This window comes from Gorilla gorilla, chromosome 15, assembly GCF_029281585.2.
Source record: "Gorilla gorilla gorilla isolate KB3781 chromosome 15, NHGRI_mGorGor1-v2.1_pri, whole genome shotgun sequence".
NCBI lineage: Eukaryota > Metazoa > Chordata > Mammalia > Primates > Hominidae > Gorilla > Gorilla gorilla.
In genome coordinates this window covers 34308375-34321590 of record NC_073239.2, presented here as the reverse complement: position 1 = coordinate 34321590, position 13216 = coordinate 34308375, and the positions used below count along the sequence as shown (strand labels likewise).

The 13216-nt window shown below is 38.6% G+C and overlaps 1 protein-coding gene and 1 gene segment (V, D, J or C); both read left to right on the top strand.

Moving 5' to 3' along the window:
* The window catches only part of LOC101135612 (T cell receptor alpha chain MC.7.G5), a 548557-nt gene that overhangs the window by 304547 nt on the left and 230794 nt on the right, over positions 1-13216 (top strand). The window lies entirely within an intron of this gene.
* The window catches only part of LOC129526829 (T cell receptor alpha variable 41-like), a 179474-nt gene continuing 176617 nt past the window's right edge, over positions 10360-13216 (top strand). Inside the window, 2 exon segments of the V gene segment in view lie at positions 10360-10411; positions 10581-10858. Of these exon segments, the coding sequence occupies positions 10360-10411; positions 10581-10858 (330 nt within the window).

Here is a 13216-nt window from a genome sequence, read left to right as displayed (position 1 = left end):
TGCCTCACCGATCTGAACAGGGTTGAATAAGCAACAAATGGACAAGAATGCTCAGTCCCTGAGCTACCAGGAGACATAGGCCTTTAGTGGGGCTGCCTATATAATTTACGGGACCCAGTACAAAATGAAAATGCATAATTTCCTAAGAATTTGAAGACTGCAACAGCAGAGCATTAAAGCATGAGTTCTATGAGACTGTACAGGTTTCATACCCAGGAAGCTGGCCCTGATCACTAGTTTGGAATGCCATCATTATTCAGATATCGATGTTACAGGCAGGAGCATGGGAAAGACCTTACATTAATTTGATAACAATTCAATCTAGTGGCATACAGAGTGAGGGCAAACTAACTGAGTAGTTTGGTGTAGAAAAGAAGCACCTCACCTCCTCAAATTACCTCTGAGATGGTGAGATGCCCTGTTCTTTTGACATCTACATATTTAGTATAAACTCTTCACCTAGGACCACAGCAGTGGCAGAGATCCAGATGCTCGGAGAGATCTATTTGCACAGGAAAAAATATGCATAAAGAGGTTAGTAGTCAAACCAAATAAGGGGCTGAGTTGTACCGTGAGCTTTTTTGCAACTTCAAAGTGGGAAACATTTATTGCCCTTACCCATGGTGCTGTCTAAAGAATAACTTTGTACTCTCCTGAACATTTCAGGGTTCTACCCTCATTAGAGAAACTGTATTATTATCATTTTATTTTTAAAATATTTTTAGAAATGAGGGTCTCACTGTGTTGTTCAAACTCTTGAACTCCAGCCATCCTCCTGCCTCAGCCTCCAGGGGAGCTGGGACTCCAGGTACGCACCACCCCACCCGGCCACTGAGTCACTATTAAAAATCATTTAGCATAGCCAGGCCTGGTGTGGTGGCTCACACCTGTAATCCCAGCACTTTGGGAGGCTGAGGTGGGTGGATCACCTGAGGTCAGGAGTTCAAGACCAGCCTGACCAATATGGTGAAACCCTGTCTCTACTTAAAAAAAAAAAAAAAAATTAGCCTGGCGTGGTGGCACCCGCCTGAAATCCCAGCTACTCAGGAGGCTAGGGCAGGAGAATCACTTGAACCCAGGAGGCAGAGGTTGCAGTGAGCCGAGATCACACCACTGCACTCTAGCCTGGGTGACAGAGTGAGACTCCATCTCAGAAAAAAAAAAAAGTCATTTAGCATACCCAGTCTGGGGCTTTCTACTGAGAGCCTTTGTTGACTTCTCTTCTAAGGCAAAGAGCAGGGATATAAAGAAGTAACACTTCGAAAGATGGATGTTCTAGTTACATTTCTAGGCTCTGAAATCAAATACTTAATCCACTTATTGACTGATTAATTTATCCAACAAATATTAAACTTGACCGACCCTTATAGTGTCTGGAGCCTAGTAAATAACTATTGAATAAGCTGTGAACAGACAGCCAAGTCCTGTGGACTCAGAGAATAATGAGACAAATCAGATGTTGAATCCTGGCTTCACCACTTTTGAGCAGTGTGACCTGGAGCAATTTGTTTATCCTCTCCGATCATCGATTTCCTCATCTATAAAATGGGAACATAATATTAACACCTATTTTCACAATCATGTGGATTAATGTATGCAAAGCCTCTGGTTCATCACTCAGCACTCAGTAAATATTAGCTATCATCATCATCATTACTAATTTCTATTGATTTAACTAGACACAGAAAGGGCAGCATGTGTCTTACAAGCCAGAGCTTCCCTCTTCTAACCACTAATTCAAAAAGAATTGTAAGTAATGTTTAGAGTTCACGCCCTAGCCCAAAATAGGATGCCACTGTGTTGTGCTTTGTTTTCTTTCTTGCTCCAGTGCTGAAGCACTTGTGTGTTTTGGTTAATCTAAGGTTTAAAAGATTCCTACATGTAGTCATGCCAAGTACTTGTATATACCTCTAAGGACCTAGCAGGTCTAGTGATCCTGGAGTCTCACATCTGAAAGAGGAACCAGTACTAAAAGACAAACTTCCCAAAATCTAAAGAAGGGAAGTGCAATCAATGGTATGAGTTAGAAGCCTCAATCCTGGGAGAGACAGCCTGTGCAAGCCAGGAGAAATCATGGGTTCTCCAGTCCCCAGCGCTGGAGCAGCCATGATCAGTGCCTTCAATGCTTGTGAGGCTGTTACTCTCTGGTGAGCAAAATGACAGTTTAAAATTTTGGCTGTTTTATAATTTCTCTTATTTCTCATTTTATTACTTAGATTCAATGTCGTTTCCATTCATTCTAATAAGAACCTTGGCTTTCCAGGAAGAACCACTAGAGACTCAGTGACTTAGACACAGGGCTATGTGACCCTTTCTTCAGGGGCACACCTGACATTGAACTGTACCCACAAAATGGGTAGGTACCTTCCTCTTGTGGTATATCCAATATCCCAAAGAGATATCAAAATGCCTTGTCTCTGAGGCATCATGATAAATGAAAAGGAAGATTTCAGGCCCATTAAGTTAAGATTAAAACCTCTTTCCACTTGCAGAGAACCTCTATCGAAGCACTAGGCACAACTGTGTACTTTTATGTTCCTAATGACACAGTAGGGGAGACTAACAGAGGAGTTGAGTGCAAATTGCAAGGGGCATGAGAGGGGCTGGGTGTGAGCAGTTTCTTTTTCCTATCCAGACAGGGCCCTGGAGTGCAGGAGTATATGTGGGAAGTTGGACAGGCTTCATGATTTGCTATCCCAGGTTAAGTAGCACATGAGACTGCATCTTAGAAATGGGGAAAGGAAAGATTTGTCAAAACATTGCCCATATCCGTCCTCTAATTATAGCTCACTGATCAAAACTACAAGCCTAGTAATGTAATGAAGGAAAGTTCTTTGACGTCAGTTATTTAAAATATGTACAATGTGATTTTCTGAAATACCTTTGCATTTAAAATGTAATTTAAATTACCCTTAAAATTAAAATAAATCAATAACTGTTTTAGTCCATTTTGTGCTGCTATAATAGAATACCTGAGAATGTGTAATTTATGAAGAACAGAGACTTATTTCTTACAGTTTTGGAAGATGGGAAATCCAAGGTCCAGGGGCCTGCATCCGGGGAGGGCCTTCTTGCTGCACCATACTATGGCCAAAGGCAGAGGGCAAAAGAGTGCATGCAAGAGGGAGAAACGGATAAAGTGCCAAGCTCATTCTTTTATCAGGAACCCACTCCCAAGATATCTAACCCACTCCCATGATAATGTCATTAATCTATTCATGAGGACAGAGCCCTCATGACCTTTTAAAGGTCCCACCTCTCAACACTGTTGCATTGGGGATTAAATTTCCAACATATGAACTTTGGGGGACACATTCAAACCATAACAATAATAAAACATTAATATTCCTGGGGAAAATGAGCAATTCACAAAAAGTAGTACAAATGGCCACTTTATAAAGAGGTATATAAATTCTTTAGTCATCAAAGAAACATTTAAAAAAGTGATTCATTTTTTCCAGCTATCAAAATAGTGAAGGTTACTGAGACACACACACACACACACACACACACACACACACACACACACATATCATGGAATTTTTTTCTGTTACTCCAAGAACCTCCTATGGCACCATGAGTCTTGAGCCATTTACTATGTAACCAGAAATAAAGACTGCAAATACTCAACTGTAAGCCAAGCCACTTCTAGTCTAAGTGCAAGATTGCATATTTGAAGAGAAATATTTCCATTTCTGAGAAACCAGATAAAATTATGCCAGGACTGAGGAAGAAAAAAAGAGAAAAAAAAAGAGCAGTCAGGAAAAAAAAAGCAGTCAAAAAAAAAAAAAGAACAAAGTAGACTTTGCAAAATGACTTCAATTGAATTGCACCATCATTATCAAATAAATCTTCAAGTCCAGATAAAAAAGGAATAAGTGTACCCTCAGCACTACCCTTTTAGAAGAGAGAACCAAAAATATCTTGATTCACTACCGTTTTCTGTGAAGAATTTTGCAAATGTGAAAAATGGTAATAACAGGAGCAATCAAACAATAGACAGTCCTGAGAGGTTACTGCTCTTTTACTGTAATGCTAAACTTTGAAATGTGAATGCTAAGTCTTTGTTAACACAATTATAATAATAATTACATTTTAGATAGAATTTCATATTTATTCTTGTATTTTTGAAGTTAATCCTATTTTTTGATATTCAGATTCAGCTTTAGCTTCGCCCAGATATTGACTTTAACATCTCTCCATTCGGCATTTGGTCACAATGTGTGTTCAGTGGACCATGTTTTAAGGAAATAATTAGATGTATGAAGAGGGTTTATGTAAGCATAGATTTATCACAATGTTGTTTGTAAAAACTGAAAATATTGAAACAACTGTCTAAAATACTGACATGTTGTGATGCCTAAGTTCTGGGGGAAATTGTTCTCCCTTAGAATAAGTGTTGTAGCGATAACAGACTTAGGAGTGTGGTGAGTCCCCTTTGCACAAAAAGGCCACCTCACACCCAACATGACTCTTAAGAATGAGGACGGTAGTGAGGACACACGGCAGAACATTGAGAGGCAGATGACGTCTTATAACCTGTTCATTAACTTGCCACGTGGGGGTGCTATTCACCAATGAAATCATAATTTATGCATGAATTCTGAGGACAACTGTGAACCCTCACTTCAACAGTGATGCCCTCTGCTAGGCCAGAGACACTAACAATGAACTCCTCTCTGGACTTTCTAATTCTGATCTTAATGTTTGGTAAGTACATTTTATTAAAATTTTTTGTATTATTTCAAAATAATAAAAACTTCTCCAAAAGATACAACTCTGGCCAAACCCATAAAATCAGTACTTTTTTCCCCCTACAGGAGGAACCAGCAGCAATTCAGTCAAGCAGATGGGCCAAATAACCGTCTCGGAGGGAGCATCTGTGACTATGAACGGCACATACACATCCACGGGGTACCCTACCCTTTTCTGGTATGTGCAATACCCCAGCAAACCTCTGCAGCTTCTTCAGAGAGAGACAATGGAAAACAGCAAAAACTTCGGAGGCGGAAATATTAAAGACAAAAACTCCCCCATTGTGAAATATTCAGTCCAGGTATCAGACTCAGCCATGTACTACTGTCTTCTGGGAGACACTGTGCTAAAAGCACAGCGGGAGCTATACAAAAACCTCAAAGGCCCAGAGGAAGTATGTAGTGAGGCTGGAAAACCCAGGTTGTAGAGCCCTGTTCTCTCTTTCACAGACAGTCCTGTTAAGACATTATTAGAAGATAAGGAAAATCAAAATCAGATATAACTGCCTCTAATTCCAGGGGCACAGGGGTTTCTTTGACAGAAAATGGGGTCAGGGAAGAGGGTCTCGTATGATATCCCTGCTCTCAATTAGGTCAGTTCTCTCTTGTCCTTCAGGTTTTCTTGCATGATGTGTAGGAATTAGAATATGATGACTTGGATGTCAGTCCTGGCTCTATGCAAATTTGGCCAAGTTAATTGATGTCTCAGAGCTTTAGTTTTTTTCACTTGTGAAGTAGAAATAAAAATAATCACACAAATTTAGCATGGAGATAAAGTGGAAAAAAGGTAGGTTAGAAGGGGCAGATTAGTACTCAAAGCATTTCTGGAACTTGCAAGTCCCACCATAGCAGTTCTGCTCTCTCACAGCAATCTCTCTGCCTAGTGCTGACCATCCTAACAGGGCTTGGCATGCCCACTGCTTTGTCACACCACACCACACCCCACCCCACGCCACGCCCAGCTCCAGGCCATTATGATCAACATATCATCTTTTCTCTCACAGGCTCCTACTGACACCACACACAAAAATTAACTCAAAGTGGATCATAGACCTAAATGTAAAAACTAAAATTGTAAAACCCTTAGAAGAAAACACAGCAGTAAATTTTCATGATCTTGGGTTAAGCACTGATTTCTTAGATGTGACACCAAAAGCACAAGCAATAAAATAGAACATTGATAAGTTGGATTTCAACAAAATTAAACTTGTTTATGCTTCAAAGGACACCATCAAGAAAATGAAATGATAACCCACAGAATGGGAGAAAACATTTGCAAATCATATGTACTATGTACCCGATGATAAGGGACTTGTATTTAGAATATATAAGGAACTTTTACAACTCAATAATAAAAAGAAATATAACTCAAGCAGTGAGCAAAATATTTAAATAGACATTTCTTCAACAAAGATACAAGAATGTCTAATATGCATATGAAAAGTTACTCATGATTAGTCATGAGACAAATGCAAATCAAAATCACAAGATACCACTTCGCAAAAGTAAAAGGCTATGACTTTTTAAAAAGGACAATAATGAGTCTTATCAAGGATGTGAGAAATTAGAACCCTCATACATTGTTGGTGGGGACGTAAAATGATGCTATCACTTTGGCAAACAGTTTGGCAGCACCTCAAAATGTGAAACATGGAATTACCATATGACCCAGCAATTCCAGCCCTATGTATCTACCCACAATGCATATGTCCCTACAAAAACCTGTGCATGAATGTTCATAACAGCATTGTTTATGGTAGTCAAAAGTGTAAGTAATCCAAATGGACAAACCAGATGTGGTATCTCTATACAATGGAGTATTATTCAGCCATAAAAAGGAATAAAGTACTGACACCTACTACAACATGAAGAATCTTGAAAACATTATGCTAAGTGGAAAAATCCAGACACAAAATGGCCATATTGTATATTTCATTTATATGAAATTCCCAGAATAGGCAAATCCAAAGTCAGAAAGCAGTGTGGCTGCCAGAAGCTGAAAGAAGTGGGGAGTGGGGAGGGACTACTTAATAGATGTGTGGGGTTTCTTTTGGGGAAAATATTCTGAACTAGATACTGGTGATGGTTGCACAACATCGTGAATACACTAAAAGCTACCGTATTATATACTCTAAAGTGATTAAAAGTATGAATTTTATGTTGTGTGACTTTTACCTCAATAAAAAAGAAGACAACCAAAAAATCTAAATGTGATTCTTAATGGGACAAGAAGCTCTCAAAAAATTAAATTCTTACTATTCCATTGCAAACAATTCCAATAAGTATGTGAAATATGGAGCCACCTGATAAAACCTATAGCAGTACGGGAAGGTATACTAACTCAGCTTTTAACTAAAAATTATAAAAATGTTGACTGACACAAAGGCAAAGGAGAATAGCAAAGATGGCATGAGCCTTTAAGGAAATCGTTAAAAAGCGGAAACCTTTTAATGAATACAGTTAAGGCTTAAAGAAAATGTGAAGTGCAACGTAAAAAGCGTTTTAGAACAGTTTGGAGAAATGAAGAGGGTGGGGTGGGGAGGAAGGCTAATTTACATATCGAGGAAAACAGAATAATTTTGGCAGAGAATAAAGAAGAGGTAGGGCACTTCGACCCCTGGTTTCATCCTCTATTCTTCATCAAATACAATAATTTTGGGCCGGGCGCAGTGGCTCATGCCTGTAATCCTAGCACTTTGAGAGGCTGAGGCAGGCATATCACCCGAGGTCAGGAGTTCGAGACCAGCCTGGCCAACATGGCAAAAACCCCATCTCTACTAAAAATACACAGATTAGCTGGGGGTGGCAGTGGGCACCTGTAATCCCAGCTACTCTGGAGGCTGAGGTAGGAGAATTCCTTGAACCTGGGAGGCGGAGGTTGCAGTGAGCCAAGATCATGCCATTTTACTCCAGCCTGAGCAACAAGAGCAAAACTCCATCTCAAAAAAAAAAAGAAAAGAAAAGAATAATTTTCAAACTGGAAATGAAGAAATGAAAAATTATGACAGATAAAAAGATACTAAGAGAGAACTTGGATGCTTTGAAAATGATCAAGTCTTCTGGGTCTTTTAAACTAATCCCCAACATACAAAAAGAGTTTGCAGGCATGGTTGGCAAGGCATTGGGCGAATTTTTTGAAAACCTATCGGGAGTGAAGGAAATCCCCAACTCATGAACACAGAAATAGTGGATTGATACCCAGCAAAATTCTAGAGCAGATGATTAACAGATAATGTGTGGACTCTTAGAAAATAATGTAGTGATCAGTACCAAGCCAGAATGAGCTCACTAAAGACATTTTAAAAACAAGTCCTAAATTCAAAGGACTTCCATGGACTTCAAACGTGTCAAATATTTGCAAGACATTTAATAATTTGTTTTTCACTATATCAATGGGAAAAATATATATATATATTATCATTTGTTGAGTGTTGTGTTTATCACAGGCCCTGTTGTACTACATATGTAATAAGAACTAACATTTATTTATCAAGGGCTTAATGTGCATGAAGTGTTGTTCTAAATGCTTTGCATACATTAATTCACTTAATCTTCACTACAACCTCATGAAGTAGGTGCAACCCTTATTATAGATAAGGAAACTATCTTTAATACAGAAGAATTAACTAACTTGCCCAAGAACACAGAGTTAGTAAGGGAAGACCTGGCATACAAATACAGTTTGACAAGCCCAAAACCTGCATTCTTAAATTCTATACTTTGTTAACTCCCAATGTTATCTGTAACCTCCACCACAAAACTACAAGTTTGGTATTGTTACACCCTTTTATGAATAAGGAGACTGAGGACTGGAGTATCGAATAGAAAAATCCAGTAGAATCTAATAAGTAGTAAGACTAAGGCTCAAACCTAAGTTCATTTGGATCTAGACCGTATCCTCTATTCACTTTGTCATTCTGCATAGTGCTAGACTTGGTGAATCCTCAGCTGAAAGAACGGCCATGTATAAATATACAATTTAGAAAAATGTCCCTATTGTTACACCTCATGATTTTATCCTTCACTCTGACCTGTTCACATTGATCTTATGTAAATTCACACAAGGTATGCCCATTAAATGTACAAATAGCAAATTTTGATTGGTATATGATGATGATGTCCTAATGATATCCAGCTAATATGTTTATTTACAGCATAAATTAAAGATTGAAAATCATCTGAACAAACTGGAAAGATAGACTGAAACTTTCAAAATAGAATTTAATGGAGATAACTATATATTTATACAGTAGTTTTATAAAAATGAGTTGTAATGTCTGGAAGAAGGGATCCTGAATTTTTAGTATTTGTTGTGTAACGCACTCATAGTAATTAAGGAAAAGATTTTCTGAAAGGATGTTAGAAATTCTCATAAAATCAATTTGCGCAAAATACAGCTAGGACTCACAGAAAGAAGAAAATCACCAATTGGCTATGCTTTCTGAATCTACTTTTCTCTGGATGTGTATGATCTGTTCTCCTCCTGGGAAACCAGATTCCACTGTAAGCCTGTCATATTCTACTCCACAATAACTTCAGTTTGAACATACCCAGCTCTGTTTGCTAAGAGATGAGTCTGGTTTGAATCGCACAGGGCTTTAAAGCTGTAGTTACACTGTCTAACTGCTGTTTCTGTACCTCTAGTTCAAATTAATGAGCGTAGTATCTACCCAGATCCAATAAGCTATTGCCAGAAAAAGGAGGTTATTTGGTACAAGCATGACCTCTATGTCATCTCTTTAGAAAGGAATCCCAAAAGTGGAAAAGGACTACACGCTCAAAATAATTCACCAATGTGATGAAACAACTGAAACTATCATAGATAACAATAAAACAAGTGGAAACCAGATGAGTACAGTAATACTCTGACAGGGCAACAACATTTGAATCACATTTGAAGAGACATGAACAAACTGTAGCAAGTCTAAAAATAAGAAAGATAAAACTAATAAAGCAGTCTGAAATAATACCATGTGCGAAAGAAACAAGGATGTCACATAAAGAAACCAGAGATATTTATAAGGACACCTTTACAAAAAAGAACAGATCTGGCCTTGAGTTTTCAAAAGATATAATGTGAAATGCAGCTACTCTACTTGATCTATCATAGCTGGCTGAAGTCAAACAATCATCAAGCTTCTGTTCTCCCACACTACCCTCACCTTACTTCTAGGACTCCTAGTAGGAGGATGCTAAGTTTGGTTCTCTATCGGTATTGTGGGTGAGAGGGGCTGTTTGTTTGTTTGTTTGTTTTAGAGACAGGGTCTTGCTCTGTTGCCCAGGCTAGAGTGGAGTAACATGATCATATCTCACTGTATCCTCGAACTCCTGGGCTCAAGTATTTGACCTGCATAATAAATGTCTACGCCTCATGCCACTAGGTGGCAATGTGGGTGTTATATTAAGAAGATCACAGATGGTTCACTTTGCAGGTAAAACTGTAAATGTTCTTAAGTGTGCATTTCTGCTGCTTCTGATGGGCTGAGAATCCCCTTTGATTTCTAAAGTAAATGTAGAGACGTTTTAAAAATAAAGGACTCCTTTGTCCAAGATATATTCCGAAATCCTCCAACAGAGACCTGTGTGAGCTTCTGCTGCAGTAATAATGGTGAAGATCCGGCAATTTTTGTTGGCTATTTTGTGGCTTCAGCTAAGCGGTAAGTTGGGGAGTTTCAGGACATGAGATATTTTTCAAAATTCTGGGGAGGGGAGAGAAGGGACTCCAAGTGGCTAATCTGGAGTGCCCTCCTGAAAATGTGTAAAGAAATGTGTATAAATATTGCAATAATTGTAATATTCTGTATCTGATGATGTCTTTGAGAACAGGTGTAAGTGCCGCCAAAAATGAAGTGGAGCAGAGTCCTCAGGACCTGACTGCCCAGGAAGGAGGATTTATCACAATCAACTGCAGTTACTCGGTAGGAATAAGTGTCTTACACTGGCTGCAACAGTATCCAGGAGGAGGCATTGTTTCCTTGTTTATGCTGAGCTCAGGGAAGAAGAAGCATGGAAGATTAATTGCCACAATAAACATACAGGAAAAGCACAGCTCCCTGCACATCACAGCCTCCCATCCCAGAGACTCTGCCATCTACATCTGTGCTGTGAGACACAGTGCTCCCCAGGCACCTGGAGCCCGTACCTAAACTCTAAAGTTGAGGCATCATTTCTTACTCCTGTCTTTCAGACTTGTCTGTCTCTATCCTTGGTCAGATGATGTAAAATGTTTAAGTTTTTAAAATATAATATTCTCCCCTTCTAGACCATCTCTCTTCTCTACAACATCATCACCAAGTATGTTAACCAGACAATATGTGATTTTTACCTTGGAAGTAAAATATACAGGATATAAAAATCCCGATTCTGCTACTTATTAACTGGATGATCTTGACAAAGTTACTTAACTTCTCTGTGCTTCAGTTTTCCCTCAGCTATAAAAAGGAAACAGTGTTAGCCATAGTACGTAACCCCAATTGTGGGGATTACATGAGGCAATATACACAAAGGGCTTGACACATTTCCTGGCACATAGTGTTACATAAGGGGTATCAATTATTAGTATTAGTTCTAGATGCACCATGAGTTTGCTAATACTCACTATGGATTAATACCACAGATCATTGAAGAAGTATGTGGAATATAAATAATAAGCACCTTATAATAATTTTAGTTTTTAGATTCTTTCCTAATGATGTCCAGCACTTGGCCTTTTTAATAGTGTTAAGAAAAACAGGGAGTAGCTGTAGAAAACGTAATAGAAGGATGACTCTATGGTTTGGTTTGTGGTGTGGAAATGAAAGACTGGTAAGAGATGTTTCTGAGGAAGCTCAGCTGCTTCTTTGGAAAAAAGGACAGGTTCTAAGTTTTCATGTGGAGATCTCTAATGGAAACTTGCATTTGTGGAAATTCATGAAGCAAAATATCAAACCCAGTGTATCTAAATCAATGGTTCTGTATATCCCCCAAGGATTCTTTACATTATTATTCCCAATCCCAGTGGAATTCTTATATCAAAACAAGTTTTATGATTATAATTGTTTTTATTACTTAACAACATCAATCATATATATTAAATTACAGCTACATTCTTTTTTAAAATCAAAGGCTTTTTAAATCAAAATACTACCTGCACGTATCTAAAAAGCCAATAGTATTATAAAGGTCTGTTCCTTCCTTATCTCATCAAGAAAACAGAAATACCATGCTCTACCCCCACCTTCCAATTCAAATCCATTCTAGCAATTTCTAATTAATATGTATATACTCTTGATTTATCATTATTAAGCATTATCTATTGACTTCCTTCTATGGCAGCATGCCACTACTCTCACCTTCTCAACATAGTTATATATATCATAAGCTGGGGTTAAATAGACAGTCAGTGCATATATGATTATGACCACATGAATATTGCCACTGTCCAACCAAAATGACGACTATGAGTGTATTTCCTTTCCGGTACAACGTATTTTCTTAGTTAATAATTACATTTTTCTCATTTATTCTATGTCAATGTGCTATTTTTTCTAAGTTCTTCAACACAGTCTTAAAAATATTTATTAATAATTTCTCTCAAATGCTTCGAGCACCTTAATTTCTTTTTTTTCCCCTCAAGATTCCCTTTCCCTTGACCTCCATTGTTTCCCTATGTGAACTGATTGCTCTATAAGCATAAATGTGATTCTAGACATTTTAGCACCACTCTCCCAAGTTGGCATTCTTGCATTTTGGATTTCACATCTTCATTTCCCAAAGACAAATACTAGAGAGAAAAAAGGGAGAGGAAGAAGAAGGAGAAAGAGAAAGGAGAAAGAAACACTCTTGGGCTCACTTTTGAACAATGAGAGAAACAAATGAATAAATGGTTCCAGCCCTCCTCCATGCCCTGCAGGAGGAAAAGTCTGAGGCATATTCCAAAAGACTCTTCAGAAGGTCATGTCAGGATCAGGCACCAGTCACGCACATGGTGGCCAGCTCCATTATGCACCATTGCATTGGCTTTCTCCACTACCCAAATTTGCTCCCTTGATCCCTCACTCCTGTTCCATGAGATCACTTCCCAAAAATGCCCTGCATGCAAACCTTTATCTCAGTCTCAGCTTTTAAGGGAATATAAGCTAAGACATGCCTTTTCTCTCTGTGAATAGAGAGGACACGGAGCCAGAAGACACAACCCTGCCCGTCTGCTCTCAGTAGTGCCTCATCCCCTTCAAAAGCCCTAGATACTGGCCTATGTAGCTGTCCCAGGGACTGCTGACCACAGCTTCTCTATCAGTGATACATGTTCCTGGCTTCCTGTTTTTAAGAAGTACTGGACACACCTGTGTCACTTTCCTGAAAGAAACAGTGCTGAGACTGGAGGGTCCAAGTGGAATTACAGGGTGAGACAGAGAGAAGATACAGGAGATGCTGGCCCTAACAGAGAGGGAAAACGAAACAAAACAAAAAACTGTTCTTATGAA